Source organism: Mus caroli, unplaced genomic scaffold (assembly GCF_978045245.1).
Source record: "Mus caroli unplaced genomic scaffold, Mus_caroli_1 scaffold_18, whole genome shotgun sequence".
Lineage (NCBI taxonomy): Eukaryota > Metazoa > Chordata > Mammalia > Rodentia > Muridae > Mus > Mus caroli.
Window position 1 is genome coordinate 41,274,191 of NW_028227273.1, and position 17,513 is coordinate 41,291,703.

General features: G+C 41.3%; 1 protein-coding gene across 1 annotated transcript in view; it reads left to right on the forward strand.

Moving 5' to 3' along the window:
* The window catches only part of Efhb (EF-hand domain family member B), a 63,708-nt gene that overhangs the window by 15,416 nt on the left and 30,779 nt on the right, over positions 1-17,513 (forward strand). The window contains exons 5-6 of the mRNA XM_085832624.1: positions 2,500-2,610; positions 11,300-11,429. Of these exons, the coding sequence (XP_085688750.1) occupies positions 2,500-2,610; positions 11,300-11,429 (241 nt within the window). The remainder of the gene's footprint in view (positions 1-2,499; positions 2,611-11,299; positions 11,430-17,513) is intronic.

The window sequence follows — 17,513 nt, forward strand, 5'->3', positions numbered from 1 at the left end:
TAGTCGGGTGTGCTCTTACCCACTGAGCCATCTCACCAGCCCTCAGTCTGCTTTCTTATAGAACTCAAGACTACTAGCCCAGAGATGGTCCCACCCACAAGGGGACCTCCCCCTTGATCACTAATTGAGAAAATGTCCCACAGCTGGATCTCACAGAGGCACTTCCCCAACTGAAGCTCCTTTCTCGGGAATAACTCCAGCCTGTGTCAAGTTGATACACAAAACTGGCCAGTACATCTACCCAATGAGAGAAACATATCATAATATGTTTTTGAATATTAAGCATGAACATCTAAAAATCTCCAAGTAAATTTTAATTAAACTTCAAGTAGTATTTTATAGGAGCGTGTTCTCTACTATGGATGGAATCTTGGGCCCTGAGCAAGCTAGTCAAGTCTTCTGAGTTGCATCCTCAGTGATCTTTTACCTTTTGTTTTAAAAACAGGACTCACTGTATAGCCCAGATAGACCTGGAGCTTCAGACCTTCCAACTCTGTCCTGTGTGGGACAATGCTGTGCGTGTTGATATGTCTACTACACTAGCTTTTCATATTATTTGAACATATTTTTTTTCTCTTTCTCCCTCCCTCCCTCCCTCCCTCCCTCCCTCCCTCCCTCCCTCCCTCCCTCCCTCCCTCCCTCCCTCCCTCCCTCCCTCTTTCTTCCTCTCCCCTTCTCCCTCTTACTCCCCGTACCCACTCTCTCTGGATTCATTACATTGCTGGAGATTGGGCCTGGGGTCTCATACAAGTAGGCAAGTAGTCTATCACCAACTTCTGTTATCATTAGCTATTAATTCACAGACTTCAGTTCCCAATAGAAAAGCCAAAGAGGGCTGGTGAGATTAACATAGTAATATATATTGACAGATTGATGGGGAGCAGGGAACAGGGAGTGGGGTTACATTTAAAAGATTATTAGGTAACAGCCAGGTACAGTGGCATGTGCCTATAACTCCAGCATTTGGGAAGCAGAGGTAGGAAGATCAGGAGTTTAAGGCCACCCTGAGCTACAAGAGACCCTGTTTCAAATAAGAAAACTTTAATAAGCCGGGCGTTGGTGGCGCACGCCTTTAATCCCAGCACTCGGGAGGCAGAGGCAGGTGGATTTCTGAGTTCGAGGCCAGCCTGGTCTACAGAGTGAGCGCCAGGACAGCCAGGGCTACATAGAGAAACCCTGTCTCGAAAAACAAAAAAAACAAAAAAAACAAAAAAAAAAAAAGAAAACTTTAATAAAAGGTATTGAGTAAGATGGGCATAGTGGCATCCATTATCTGCTATTCTTGTTATATAGTGACTGGCAGAATCAACTTAAGGAAGGGCTAATTTGGTTTGAGAGAATACAGTCCATTATGGAAGGCATGGTGGAGTTCATGGCAGCCAAGGCATGTAGCTGGAATTCTCACATATTCATGGATCAGGAAATTGAAGATAAGAATGAGACTGAGCTATAACAGCTCAGCAGCCTACTTACCTGGCAACCTGTCCAAACCATGCTACCTAGCAGGGTAAGGATTCAAACACATACACCTGTGAGAAAGACTTTTCATTTAAATTGAAATGGAGTATTGTGCCTAGAACTCAAGTGGCTGAGGCAGGACAATCTCAAGTGTGTATGTAAATGTATGTGTGTATGTAAATACATACACACACACACACACACACTCAGATCCTGTCTGAGAGACACAGTTTAGTGATGGAGGGAATGTCTTGTATGTATAAAGGCCCACATTCAACCCCCAGCCTTTGAAGAATAGTAAGTGAAACAAGACAAGTCACTGTATATGAATTGATAATTGTGGGAAGAGGAATTTGTTCTTGACTCTTGGAGTTCCCTGTTATCTCTGGCTATGTTGAGAGTGGAGAATCAGATCAAAACAGACTACATGTTCCTGCTTCAAGTTACAGCTGCCAAAATTTGCACATGTCACACCAGCATTTCTAATTTGGAATTCAGATTTGCTTGCATTAGCCTAGGAAGTTGGGAACAAATATAAGCCAGAAATGTCTTGAGTCTCAGGACGGAGAATTTAACTGGAGTTGGAGCTGACTGAGGATAACCCAATGACTCTGGTAGAATTCTGATCTTCAGAATTCTCAGAGCTCTACAGCAAAATGATGCATGGACTTATTCTCTTCTCCTCCCTATCTCCCTTCCCTCTTCTCCCTTCCTCCTCTTCCTCCTCCTTATTCTCTGTCTCTGTGTCTCTGTCTCTCCTCTCCCTCCCTGCCCCTCTCTTTTAAGGCAGTGTCACATGTAGCCTAGCCTGGCCTCAAATTCACTATGTAGCCCAGGCTATCCTTGAAGTCCTGGTCCTTCTTCCTCCACCATGTACAGCTCATCTTTTGCTGATATTTGTTTAATTGGCAATGTGATCTTCCAGGCATTCTGTGTAGCTCATGAACCCATCAGACCAAACTGATGGTCATTGGCTGTAGTTTATATACACAACCAATAGCCAGGAGTCCTTAATGTTGATCTTGTTGATTCTTTCTTCAGAACTGTCTGTTCGTGACACTGTGAATCCATCGAAATCCTTTGAAGATGTGCTTAAAGAAGGACAGGAAGGACATGATTTGTACACTGTCTCTCACAATGATTATTTTGCAGGTAAGTCTCATCCAGTATGAAGTGGGGCTAAGGATGTGAGACTCTCAAATTTGTCAAGAAAAGCACAGTGCATAATGTTCATGAAGTTGGACACCTCATGAATGATGCAGTTGATCCATACATGGCAGTTTACTATTATTCATAACATCGCAAAACATGGTAGTTGGGCACATGTAGACAAACGCATCACATTCTTAAAATATATTCTTAAAATGTAGCTAGGCATGAAGGTAGGTGATTATAATCCCAGTTCTCAAGAGCCTGAAAGATGATTGTGGGTTTGAGGTTAGCATGGTATGCATAGTGAAGCTTTATATTTAAAAAAGAAGAATGTAAGCAAGCTAACAAGCAAGTACCCCGAATGGTGTCACAGGCCTCTAATCCCAGCACTCTTGGAGGCCAAGGCAAACAAATCTCTGTGAGTTCCAGGGCACTCTGGGCTATATAGTGAGACCTTGCCTCAAAAATGAATGAATGAATGAATGAATGAATGAAAAGAAATCGTTGGGTATGGTGACTCACTCCTATAGTCTCAGCATTCAGGAAGCTGAGGTAGGAGGACTGCCAGATGTTTGAGGCCACTCTGTTCTATAGAGAGAATTCTTGCCAGATGTTTGAGGCCACTCTGTTCTATAGAGAGAATTCTAGTTCCCTCTGGGCTAGAGTGAGACTTTGCTTCAAGACCACAAGAACAACAATAAAAGAAATGCAGACATATATGTATTATTAAAATAAAAAAATCATAGGGAGATAGTTCACTGGGTAAGGGAGTTTACCATGCAAACCTGGCCACCAGAGTTTAATCCCCAGAACCCACATAAAACAAAACAAAGCAAAGCGAAACAAACAAACAAAAATCTGGTGACCAGAATTTAATCCTCAGAACCCACAAAACCGGCTTGAGAGAGCAGAATATGGAAAGTTGTTTTCTGACCTCTACATGTACACTGGGGTACACTTCTCACCTCATCATGCAAAGGCACAACAATAATAAATAAAGGGCAATGTCAGCTGAGAAAGAGGAAATGTTATGCGGACTTATTTTATTTAGTGGCTTTTAACTTTAGTGATTACTTATTAGAATGTCAGCCCCACCCCTTACTACATTTAAGAAAGAATCTTCATTGCCTAGGATGCTTTTGAACTCATAGACTTAAGTAATCTTTCCTTCTCAGCCCCCCACCTAGCTAAGACTGGAGGCATGCAACACCAATCTTGGTCAAGTGTGTAGGATTATGAATTGGACAGGTTAGGTTTAAATGTATGTATTTATTTGTTTGTTTATTTGTTTATTTGTTTATTTACTATGTATGCACACTGTAGCTGTCTTCAGACACTCCAGAAGGAGGGAGTCAGATCTTGTTACGTATGGTTGTGAGCCACCATATGGTTGCTGGAATTTGAACTCTGGACCTTCAGAAGAGCAGTTGTTGCTCTTACCCACTGAGCCATCTCACTAGCCCCCTAGGTTTAAATTTTCATTCACTCATTTCCTGTCTTAAAACTTGAGTAGTTTATACATCCGATCCTCAATCCGTCTTGGTTCTTGAGTGGCATGGTGATCTTGTGTGAGTTGAGTACATGCAAAAAAGCTTAGTTTGGTGCCTAGAACAACCACTATCAGCTTCTTAGTGATCTTGTCTAATAGCCCCACAGTACTAGGATGAGTTTAAGGGGCAACATAAATGTTATAGTGCCGTAAAATACATCTGAATTAAAAATATGTCAGTGTAGTCTTGATAGAATAATGAAGTGATTAGACTCTGAGTTGGGTCTTGAGAAAGCCCCGTCTGGAGTCTGCTTCTGTCTTCTTAGCTAATCTCTGCTGGTTTCTAGACTCCTTAATGTGTTCCCGAGGATGGATAGTCTCTACTTCTGTCTTCAACGGCTGCTGCCCTTGGTCACTTGAACACAGTATCCTCCTCCTGCCCTTGACTTCTTGTCTTTCCTTATGACTCATTATCTTTCTCTCTATGACCTGCCTTCCTCTCTTTCCTTTATACTTTCTGTCCTCCCACAGTTTTTATGAAAATAACATTTTGTCTAAAATTTAGTATGTAGCTGAAGGCTGCCTTGACCTTCTGATATTCCTGGCTCCAGCTCTCACGTGCTGCGATTATAGGAATGTGCCACTATACCTGGTTTTGTCAGAATGCTTAATTTGGAGCTGACCAGGATGACTTATGCAGGAGGATACTAGGAGTTATAGGCTATCCTTAGCTACATAAGACCCTGTTTCAGAATAGCAACAACCTATAACAAAACAGCAACAACAAATGGTAACCATAACTAAATGTGTGTGTGTGTGTGTGTGTGTGTGTGTGTGTGTGTGTGTGTGTATAAATTGGTGAATGCTTTAAAACTATCTAGAATAGGGCTGAATACATTGTTTAGTGGGTAAAGTGCTTGCTGCACAAGATGAGGAGTTGTTTATATCTTCAGAACTGAGTGAAGCTGAGTAGAGTATTGTGGGTCTGTAATTCCAGTTTGGAATATTCCTGGCAGAACTCAGGCCAGCTAGCCTAGCTGTGCATTGGCATATATATCACACACATTATATGCACACTACACACACACACACAAGAGTATTAAAACTATACCTAGATCAGCTTTAACAGACAAAAATGAGGTCAAAATTGTCTTCATTTGCTGATTTTTATGGAAGGTACATTAGCCTTTTGAAAGTTACATTATCTATATTTCCTTTTTTTTTTAATGGTACTAAGGCTTAAACTCATTGTAGAGAATTTGGATATTAAAAATGAAGAAAAAGCAAATGTTGCCTTGTAATATCATTAGCCCAAGATAACTACAGTTGATAAGCTGAACATTTTTGTAGCCTTTATCTATTGAATTTAATTGAAGCATCTAGGTTTAGATAAATAAAATCTGACCCTTCATGGTTTCATGGAATCTGATATACATTTAGGATTGGTCACTTAAGTGACTAGAGCAATGATTGAGTGGTTGAAATTGTGCACTACTCTTTCAGGCCAGATTTTGGTTGCGAGCACTCACATTAGGTAGTTCACAACCACTTGTTACTCTGTCTCCAGGCGTATCCCACCATTATCGGGGCTGCAGGGGCACCTACCCTCATGCACCCTTACTCCTACATAAATACATAACTAAAATAAAGATAAGTTTCACGTGAGGGTACATGCCTTTAATCCTAGCACTTGGGTTGCAGAAGCAGGAGGAACTTTGAGTTCAAGGCCAGCATGAGCTACATACTGAGTTCCTGGACATCCAGAACTACATAGTAAGATAATAAACAGACAAGCAAACAAGCAGACGAAGCTCAGAAATGTGTTGCTTTAAATAGTACATCAGGGTCAATGTTCAGTGGCAGCAAGATCAGTAAAGTCTTTAAAATGCACTTACTGCTGAAATGATAGCTACTTCTTGAATAAATATAAACTATATAGAAGTAGATAGTATTCAGAAAGATTTCTCACAGTTTCTAGTTTTTTTTTCTTCTTTTTTCCTTTTCTTTTTTGAGACAGAGGTTCCCATGTGGTTCAGGCCAGCCCCAGACTCACTGTATAGTTGGCATCGAATCCTCTTGCCTCAGCCTCCCAAATACTGAGATTACAGGTGTATACCACCATGCCTGGTTTGTGTATGTACTTTAGTGTACAATAGATATGTATATATACGTCTATATATTCCCACTTAATTTGTTTTGTCCCATGGAATATTTTGTAATATTTTCCATATTATTATCTACATCAGGTTTTCCATTACTTTTACTGAAAGGAATTTTTTCATACAATGTATTCTGATCACAGTTTCTGCTCCCCCAGATCATCCCCACCATCACCCATCAAACGCTGAGCCTTATTTATCTATACATTTAGAAATCAGGCAAAGAAGAAGCCAAAATCCAGAATAAAAGAAAAAAATAAGGAAAAGACAAAAGAAATACGCAAGTGTGCATGGGCGTGTGTGCGCGACACACGCCCCATAAAAACAGAAAAGTTTAAACCATAATGTACAAGCACATGACATTAAGATAAAAAATACTCAAACAAGCCCATGCAAGACAAAAGGTCTACAAAAATACCGTAAGTTTGTTTTGTTTTGACCATCTTCTACTGGGCCTGCTTTTCAGTGTGGTCTATGTACCCAGTAAGACTCCACTGGAGAAAGCTATTTTTTCCCTTTGCAAGTGGTTGTCAATTGGAGATAATTTCTTGGTTAGGGATGAGAACTCATGTCCACTTCCACCTCTTAGCTCTGGGACTGATGTGGTTTGAACCTGTACAGGCTGTGTGCACGATGCCCCAGCCTCTGTGAGTTCGCATGTCCATCGGTCCTGTTTTGCCTAGAAGAAGACACTGTCATCCACCCCCTCAGACTCTAATGATCTTTCACCCTCCTCTTCTACATAGATCCAGGAGCCCTGAAGAGAAGGGTTTGATGAAGACATCCCACTTAGGCATGTGTTCCAAAGTCTCTCACTCTCTGTCCATTTGTGGGTCTCTATATTAGTTCCCATCGACCGAAGAGGGTGCCTGATGATGGCTGAATGAGACATTGATCTATGAATATAGCACAATGCCATCGGGAGCTATTTTATTGCTTTATATGTTTGGCAGATCAATAATGTTTGGTTTTCCCTTATGCCCATGGCTTTCCTAGTCTCATATTCTTGGCCACTTGTGCAGTGTCAGGTACTGGTTCTATCTCATGGAGTGGGCCTTTCAACCTCTCAGATGCTGGTGGGTAACTACCACAAGTATTAATGCCACCATTGCACTGGGGTATTATGTGTGCAAGGCAGCATTGTAAATCTCAGGGTTTGTAGCTCGGTTGCTGTTTACCTTTGTCTTTTGGTAGCATGCAGAGTGCCTTCCAGCACTGTGAACACTGGCTAGTAGGGGTAGAGGCTCCTGGTAACCACCAGCTCTACTTCTCAGTGTTCAGTGAGTTGTGTATATTTCCTCTTCAGCAATTGGGCTTTACTGTCAATCTGTGGAGAGCAATGAATAACCTTGGTAATAACCTGGGTTGTTTGGGGGTTTCCTTGGGGTCTCTTTGGACAACAACACAATTAGATGTAACCCATCACTGGAATTGAGGGTTTCATTTAGTGACAAGAGAGGTCCAGTTGAGGCTCTGTTTTCCCTGTTATTTGGTGATACTATTTAGATTTCTTTCATATATGCATGTATTTTAAGAAGCTTCTACTGTGTTAGATTTTTATATGGTCCCTCAAATGTCCACTAATGTCAGTTGTCCATCCCTTACCCTTTTCTCGGTGCCTCCATTCTCTCATTCAGATCCCCGCTAATCTACCCATAAGTATGTATTCTATTTCCCTGTCCTTGGAAGATCCTTTTCTCCCTCAGTTCCTTAGTCTATATTGAACTGTAGTAATTGTATGGACGGTAACTTGACTATTGAAGTCTTAACATCTCAATCTATAAAAGGTGACTACAGATGATATTTGTCTTTTTGGGTTTATGTTACCTCACCTAGGATGATTTTTTCTAACTCCACCCATGTATTCAAGAATTTCAGCCAGGCATGGTGGCACATGCCTTTAATCCCAGCACTCAGGAGGCAGAGGCAGGCAGATTTCTAAGTTCGAGGCCAGCCTGGTCTACAAAGTGAGTTCTAGGACAGCCAAGGCTACACAGAGAAACCCTGTCTTGAAAAACCAAAACCAACCAACCAAACAAACAAACAAAAAAAGAATTTCATGATTTCATATATTTTTAAATTTTTTATTAGATATTTTCTTCATTTACATTTCAAATGCTATCCCAAAAGTCCCCTATACCTTCCCCCTGCCCTGCTCCCCTACCCACCCACTCCCACTTCTTGGCCCTGGCATTCCCCTGTACTGGGGCATATAAAGTTTGCAAGACCAAAGGGCACCTCTTCCCAATGATGGCTGACCAGGCCCTCTTCTGCTACATATGCAGCTAGAGACACGAGCTCTGAGGGTACTGATTAGTTCATATTGTTGTTCCACCTATAGGGTTGCAGACCCTTTCAGCTCCTTGGGGACTTTATCTAGCTCTTCCATTGGGGGCCCTGTGTTCCATCCTGTAGATGACTGTGAGCATCCACTTCTGTATTTGCCAGGCACTGGCATAGCCTCACAAGAGACAGCTATATCAGGGTCCTTTCAGCAAAATATTGCTGGCATATGCAATAGTGTCTGTGTTTGGTGGCTGATTATGGACGGAGCCCCAGGTGGGGCAGTCTCTGGATGGTCTATCCTTTCTTCTTATTTCATATTTTTAACTGCTGAGTAATATTCCATTGTGTACATGCATCATATTTTCTTTATCTACTCATCCATTGATGGACATCTAGGCTGTTTCCAGTTTCTGGGTATTATAAATAGAGCAGCAATGAACATGGACTAGCACATATCTTTGAAGCAGGATATGAAATTCTTTGGATATAAGCCCAAGAGGTGCATACCTGGATCTTGGGTAAATCTATTTCATGCTTCCTAAAGAATTACCACATTGATTTTCACAATGACTGTACAAGTTTGCACTCCCGACAACAATGGATGAGTGTTTCCCTTTTGCCACATCCATACCTCTTACCCCACAAATGATAACTGCATAAATTATCATTTATTTTATTGATCTTGGCCATTTGACTGGTATAAGATGGAATTTCAAAGTTGTTTTGATTTGCATTTCCCTGATGGCTAAGGTTATTGAACATTTCTTTGTTTCTTGACCACTTGTGTTTCATCTTTGATGATGTCCTTACTTCTGTAGTCCAATTAAAAAAAATTTAAAAAAGATTTATTTATTTTATTATATGTAAGTACACTGTAGCTGTCTTCAGACACTCCAGAAGAGAGCATCAGATTTCATTACGGATGGTTGTGAGCCACCATGTGGTTGCTGGGATTTGAACTCTGGACCTTAGGAAGAGCAGTTGGCGCTCTTAACCACTGAGCCATCTCGCCAGCCCCCTGTAGTCCAATTTTTAATTGGGTTGTTTCCTTGATGTCCAGTTTTTTTTTTCTTTTAGTTCTTTATGTATTTTAGGTATTGACTCACTATCTGATGATGTACTTGGTAAAGATCTTTGTCTGAATGATAATGTCCTTTGCCATAGAGAAGAGTCCCAATTTCATAAGGTCCTATTTATTAATTGTTTTTAGTGCCTGTGCTATTGGTGTTCTGTTCAGGAAGTCTTTTCCTGTGCCAATGAGTTCAGGACAATTTCTCACGTTCTCTTCTATCCAATAAGGGTATGTGGCCTTATATTCAGGTCCTTGATTGATTTGGAGTCGAGTATGGTATGATATACATACATATATATGAAACTTTTTGCATTTTACTACATGGAAGCCATCCTGTTTGCCCAGCATTATTTGTCTTTTTTTTTCTGGCTTCTTTATTATAAATATCGGGTGTCCAAATGTATATGAGATGACATCTGGGTGTCCAATTCAATTCCATTGACCATCGTGTCTGTTTTTATACCAGGACCATGCTAATTTTTATTTCTATAGCTCTGTAATACAACTTGAGATTGGGGGTGGTAATACCTTGTATAGTTCTTTTATTATTTTGATGGGCATTGCATTGAATCTGCTTTTGGTATGATGGCTGTTTCACTATATTAGCTCTACTGATGCATAAGCATGGATGATCTTTCCACCTTTTGATGTCTTATTCAATTTCTTTTCCTAATGTCTTAAATTTTTTATTGCATCTTTTACTTTCTTGGTTAAAGCAAGGTGTGTATCTGTGTGTGTGTGTGTGTGTGTGTGCGTGCATGCATGTGTGAATGTGTGTAAGGTGTTGTTTTTCCCACTTCTTTCTCGGTCTGTTTGTTTTGGGTATATAGGAAGGTCACTGATTTTTTTTTGTGTGTGTGTGTTAACTTTGTATCTTACTACTTTGCCAAAAGTGTTTATCATTTGTAGAAGTTTCCTGGTAGAGATTTTAGGGTCTTTTATTCATAAAATCATATTATCTGAAAATAATGTTACTTCTCCATTTCTTCTAAGTTTTCCAGCCTTTTGGAATATAAAATTTTGAAGCATACTAAGACACTTTTTCTAACTTGCACTATATTTAAATGTGCCTACAATAAACTGCCCAGTGTCAGACTGTCAAAGTTTGAACCAGCACTGACTACTGAGGCATTGTAAACCAGTTCTCCTTGCCTCATGTGGACAGTCATTCTGCCAGCTCTGGTAGTCACAGATGGTCCCCTCCCCAGTTATTTTTTTAATATTGATTTTTTTGTATCATTCAGCTTTCTTGAATTCATTTACTAATCTTACCAGTTTTGGGTGATGTCGATGGTTGTTTTGTTTTGTTGTGTTTTGTTTTGCTTAGAGTTTTTTCTTGAGACTTCGTCTCACTATGTGGCTCAGGCAGGCCTGGAACTCCCCATCCTCCTCTCAGCTTCCCATATACTGAGATTACAGACATAAACCACCACATCTTACAAACATGAGCACAAGGAGCTCTGTATGTAACATTCTGTGGTGTCCCAGCATGTGCAGCGAAGGGCTTTTGCCATCTATAGCTGAGTATGAACAGCTGCCTGCATGGGTATGTTCCAGCCTTTGCCCCACGAGTTCTGTGCCAATGAGGAAACAGTGTGCTTTCCCTAAAATAAAGTTTTTTTTTCCCCCTCTCTGTGTGTGGCTTAACTCAGAAGTCTTCTTCCATGCTCCTACCACCCACAGGAGAAGCAAAGAACCGGAAATATAACCCGGCAAGCTTCCATAGGTTTAACTTGTATGGAATCCCAACGCCTCACTCTAATGATGGGCACACCATGGCTAAAGCTTTACATTGGCTCCATGAACTACAAATGTAAGTGTGATGAAACCTGGTCCAGAAGTAAGTCTTAGAGATTTAGCTTTTGAAATTAAGTAACTTCCTACTTAAAATTTACTTGGAAGAGATACTAAATATGTTGATATGGTTTAACATAACAATAATAGGAAAAATACATCATGCAATGTCTTCACTTTCAACACACATTCTTTTTGGTTACCCCAGAGGTTTGTGCTGTTCTTTAAGTTACTTCATGAATCGGCTTTATTTATTTATTTATTTATTTATTTATTTATTTATTTATTTTGGTGACAGGATCTCACTCTGAAGTCTATAGTAGCCTCTAGGCTACTAAATTTGTGTCAATTTGTCACTGCCTCCCAATGTTGGAATTACAGGACTTTATTTACTTTTTGATGTTGCTTTAGGTTTTATTTTCATTTTTAAGTATGTGTGTGTGTTTGTGTGTATGCATGTGTGCACACCTCACATACTGAAACATCATCTTCTAGAGCTAGAGTTACAGGTGAGCCACCATATGGGTATGAGGACTCCAAGTCAGGTCCTCTGCAATGGCCATCTCTCTAGCTTCTGTGGTTTTATAGACGTGGTCTTAGCATGGTAACTTTGCTGGCCCAGAGCATACTATATATCCCAGGCTGGCCACAAACTTGTGGCCAACCTCCTGGCTACCTTGTAAGTGCTGGGATTATAAGTATGAGCTGCCATGCTTGGACCATTATTAAGCTCTAATAATTACTTGGGCATCTTGAGCCTTTAACCTTAAATTTGCAGATTTTGATCTTTTCTTTAGAGAGAAAGAGAGAGAGAGAGAGAGGAGAGAGAGAGGAGAGAAGAGATGTGTTTTTATATGATGTAGCTGGCTTCAGACTTGCTGTGTAGCTTAGGCTGGGCACTTATCTCATGCTTTTCTTAGCAGCCTAAGTTCTGGGGAAAACTGGACTCTGTTATGTCTTCATTCTATATATAACTTATTCCTTGGAATTTTAAAATGAGGTCCTGAGTTTTTCACCAATCTTATTTTTTATTCTAAGCCAACACACGAATAATGATTATTCTGCAGAAATAAAGTTTCCTGGCTCTGGAGATGTACCATAGTGCTAACGCACTTGCCTAGCTATGCCAAAGGCCCTGAGTTTTATTGGGAGTAACTCTGTCTCTCTGTCTCTCTGTCTCTCTGTCTCTGTCTCTCTCTCTCTCTCTGTCTCTCTCTCTCTCTCTCTCTCACACACACACACACACACACACACACATTTATATAGGTCCAACATTTACTAATAAGTATCCTTAGGAGTTCAGAGGTAGTCTGAGTGTGATGAGTCATATCTGTAAACTTGCAGCCCGAGGCAGAAGGATGATAGTGAATTGGCAATGCCAGTCAGGGTTATAGTGGGAGTCTCCTCCTCCGAAAGGGAGAATTTCTTATCCTCCTTGATCTCTTGTTAACTTGACACACAAACACACCACTGTGAAGCCACAACCTTTCCCTTCTTGTTCATCTCCAAGATCATTTATTAGTATAGACATTACAATGTAAAATATTTTACAAACCTAAAAAGTCTTAAAAATTCAAACACTTTCAAAATTCAGTCTCTTAAAAAAGTGCAAAGTCTATTCTAAAATCAAAAGTCTCTCAATTTTGGGCTCATATAAAAACAAACAAACAAACAAACAAACAACTAAAATAAATACCTTCTTATTTCATGGGGGAAGAAGCAGGGCACAATCACAATCAGGTCAAAGTAAATCCAAACTCCAATCACATAAACTACTCAGGGTCCAGTATCTGGGATACATACACAATCTTCTGGGCTCCTTCAAGGGGCTTAGGCTACTTCTCCAGTTCCACCCTCTGCATCACATACTGTTTGTCTTCTCAGCTCAGGCTGACTCCTCGCCACAGCTGCTGCTGTTCTTGGTGGTTGTCCCTTGGTACTGTACTGGCATCTCAGAATACTGCTTTTTTTATTTTTCTTCTGCAACTGGGCTTCACATTCACTAGTAGCTTTTCTTGTGCTCTCTTCATGGTGCAAGGCCTCAAACTTCTCCATAACCTTCACAATGGCCTCGCCTCTCCTCACAATGTAGAGCCTCAGTTCCTCTCCATGACCCCTTCATACCTTCAAAACCAGTACTTCTGTCCTGGTGGCAGCCCATGTTAAAGGACATAGAAGAAGGAAACTGCTTTTTGCCTTCTTGCCCTCACTCTTGCCAGCAAGATCATCTGCTTGGTTGCTGCTGCATTCCTTCACTGCTATTAAAACCAGTTTCTATGGGATTCCAACATAGATTGAAGATCTGCATCTCTCTAGGAATCCTCCAGGACTCCAGCACCAGACTGGGACTGCTGAACAGCTGTCTGATTCTCAGTTTTCAAAGCACAATACAGGCACTGTTTGCCCATCCAGACTACATCCTGTAAACCAATCTAATAACATCCCTATAAATACTACCTGGGAGACTCTTAAACATAACAAACTTTGGCTGCCAGCATAAGGTGCAACCTTGGCTGCCTCTGGAGCCCAGCTTCTATGTGCTGACTCTGAGGAAGCATTTCCCAGAAGATTTCACTACAGTGATGTTGGTTTCCTAGTTACCACCAATTTTTCAGCTCCAGCCGACCAGCATCAATGACCCCAGCAAAGCAAAGGTTTTACTTCAGTGGCTCTGCTATCTTGTTAAACATAGCTTGCTCTTCAGTCCCAGCTAATGAGAAGCACAGATTCTTGATTTAAAATGGCAAATGATCCTCATAGGGTCGTTTAAGGACTCTTAAATTTCCCTCTGAAACTTCACAAGCCAGACCTTCATCATCTGCATTGCTCTTAATATCTTTATGTTCCAAACTTCCAGCAGAACAAATCTTCAAGGTTTGAACACTCAACAATATTTCTAGCCCTAAGTACCAACTATTCCCCAACCCCCTAAATACCCCACATTGTCTTTCACAGCAACACTCCACTTCTGGCGTCAATTTTGTCCTAGCTAGGGCTTCTTATGAAATACCATGACCAAAAGCGACTTAGGGAGAAAAGGTTGGTTTGGCTTACATACCCAGAGTCACAGTTCACTTGAGGAAAGCCAAGGAACTCAATCTGGACAGAAACCTGGAGGCAGAAGCTGGTGAAGAATCCGTGGAAAAGTGCTGCTTAATTTTTTGCTCCCTCTGGCTTGGTCAACCTGGTTTCTTATAGAACCACCAACCCTGGAATAGTACCACCTACAATGGGCTTGGCCTACTCCAATAAATCACTAATTAAGAAAGTGCCCTATAGGCTTGTCTACAACCAGATATTATGGAAATATTTTCTTAATTGAGACTTCCCCCTGAGATGACTGTAGCTTGTGTCAAGTTGACATAAAGTTATCTACCACACTCCTTTGTGTTAGGGTTCTCTATAGGATTTTATATGGGTGTTATTAGATTGGCTTATAGCATGTAGTCTGGGTAGGCAAACAATGCCTGTATTATGCTTGGAAAAATAAGAGTCAGACAGCTGCTTAGCAATCCCAATCTGGAGCTGGAGTCCTAGAGAATTCCTGGAGAGATGCTGATCTGCCTCTGTCTCCCAAGTGCCAAGGCATGTGTCCCCACTGCCCGGCAGAAATTATTATTATTATTTTTTTTTCAAGATAGGGTTTCTCTGTATAGCCCTGGTTGTCCTGGAACTCACTTTGTAGACCAGGTTGGCCTTGAACTCAGAAATCCACCTGCCTCTGCCTCCCAAGTACTGGGATTAAAGGCGTGCGTGACCACGCCTGGCTAGAAATTGGTTTTAATAGCAGTGAAGGAGTGCAACAGCAACCAAGTAGATGATCTTGCTAGCAAGAGTGAGAACAAGTAGGCAAAAAGCAGTTTTCTTCTTCCATGTCCTTTTACATGGCCTGCCACCAGAAGGTTGGCCTAGATTTAGAGTAGGTCTTTGTGCTTCAAATAATCTGATAAAAAAAATAGAAAATTCTTCACAGGATTGTCAGCAGTTTGCCTTGTAGTAGATTCTAGACTCAGCTAAACTGACAAACGAGATTAGCCATCATACTCTCATTTCCAAAAAAATAAAAAAATAAAAATAAAAGGAGAAGGAAGAAGAGGAAGGGAAGGAGAAGGAAAAGGAGGAGACAGTAGATGAGGAGGAGAAGAAAAGAGACGAGAGGAAGAAGAAGAAAAAGTTGTTGGTCAGAGGAAGACTGTTGTGGGTAGTTTTAATAATGAACCATGCTAAATTCAAATTCAGCTAGGCAACAGCATTGGTGGTCTCACTCACCTCAGTTGCCAGCCCCAAGTGGTCGTCTTGCCCTGATTCCTGAGGCCACCCTGCTGGCCAAGTTGCTCCGGTTAACAACCCCCCCCCCCCCCCCAGTCCATAACAGGGATCCCAATCTGTTTCCCCAAGTGAGAAACCGTGAACTCTGAGAGAGATGCCGTGGTTCCCAGTCACCTGTGTATCCGCGTGCTACAAGCTTATTGCTGGGAGTTAAAAAATCAGTTGAGGGTCCTTGCTTCCCCTCAGGGCATCTTCTCACTAGGAAGATGGGGAAGGCTGAAACCAGGATGGGGCAGAGGCCAGTCTAGTTCCAAGAGAGTGCTCAGAATAAGGAGGGGCTGGAAGAGAGAAGGCCTTCTCTAGGAGATGTAGGCCAAGCTCTTGACAAGAAAGCCCTTCCTGAACCACCCCACAGCCATCCTTAATGAAGAAGATGGTCATTGTTTCTTCAAACTGTTTTATTTGATGGCAAATGTGAACGCATACACCTTACTTAGGGTGAACCAGGGATTAAATATCTTTTGCTGGAAGAAATGCCCAAGAAGGAAAGCTCATTGGCTGAACACTTGGGGCCCATCTAGATACCTCATTAGCAGGGAGAACTCCAGGTTTTTATTGCCATGTGACTGATTGTCACGGTCCTCTCAGTGTGGTGCCATGATTAGGTATTCCAGATCAGGTAGTTTGGCAGGGAGCTGGCCTCATCAGTTCTGTGATTCCCTGGGGGGTCTGAGTCTGTATAACTTTACCAGTTCTTCTGCCTGGTGGCATGGTCCACTTGCCCCTTATCTACCTTTCTGCCAGTGTTGTTCCTGAAATAACATTTCTTAGCTACAAAGAAAAAGTCTGAAACATTCTCTTTATTTTTAATTCAATCCGATCTTGAACATCAAGGGATAGGAATACTTAAGTTCACAGAAAAAGACTTTGAAGCCAGTCATTTGCTTAAGGTCTTGTAGGCCAGAACCTTGGCAGGTTGGCTACAGTAGCTATCCCCTACCCCTGCATGGGCCTAGGGACTCTCATCAAATCTCTGTCTGGGAACTGAATCTGGGTCCTCTGCAAGAGCAACAAGTGCTCTTACCCACAGAGCCATCTCTCTCTCCAGCCTTGCTTTCCATAATTTTAAACATTGTGGGGTTGGCTTCTTATTAGTGATTCTTATAATGGAGACAAAAGGGCATAAACATGTTGGGAATGGGAGGGATGTACTCAGACACATATCATCCTGAGAGATTCTTTTCTGAGTGGAGCTGGTGTTCTTGACATTGCCATAGAAAAGAATTTCAGTATGACTAGGTGTGAGAAGCAGAATTTGAGTTCATTGCAAGAAATTAAAACATTTAAAAAATTGTGGTATTTATGTGTGTTATCTGTGGTGTGTGTGTGTGTGTGTGTGTGTGTATACATGCATATATGTATTGTAGGTGTGTAAGGCTGTCCAGGTACATATGGAGGTCAGAGGAGGATATTGTCAGGTATTGTCCTCCATCACTTTTCCCTTACTCTTGGGAGACAGTGTCTTTCACTGAAATGGAAAGTCACCATGTTTGGCAGACTAGTAGGCCAAATGGGGCCTATCTCCCCACCCCTGCCCAGTGTTCATGGAAGGCATTCATGGCCAGACCAAGCCTTTTCTTATTTGGATGTTGAGAATTTGAAGCCAGATCCCCATGCTTTTTATCCTCTGAGATATCTTTGTAACCCTTAAGAAGATATTTTATAAATATAAACATGGGTTATTAGAAAAAAGAGGCTCATAGGAAGGAAAGGAAGGTCAGTATACATCCAAGTGTGGGTGTGGCCTTGTCAAGAAAGAATCTTGCCTATGTGT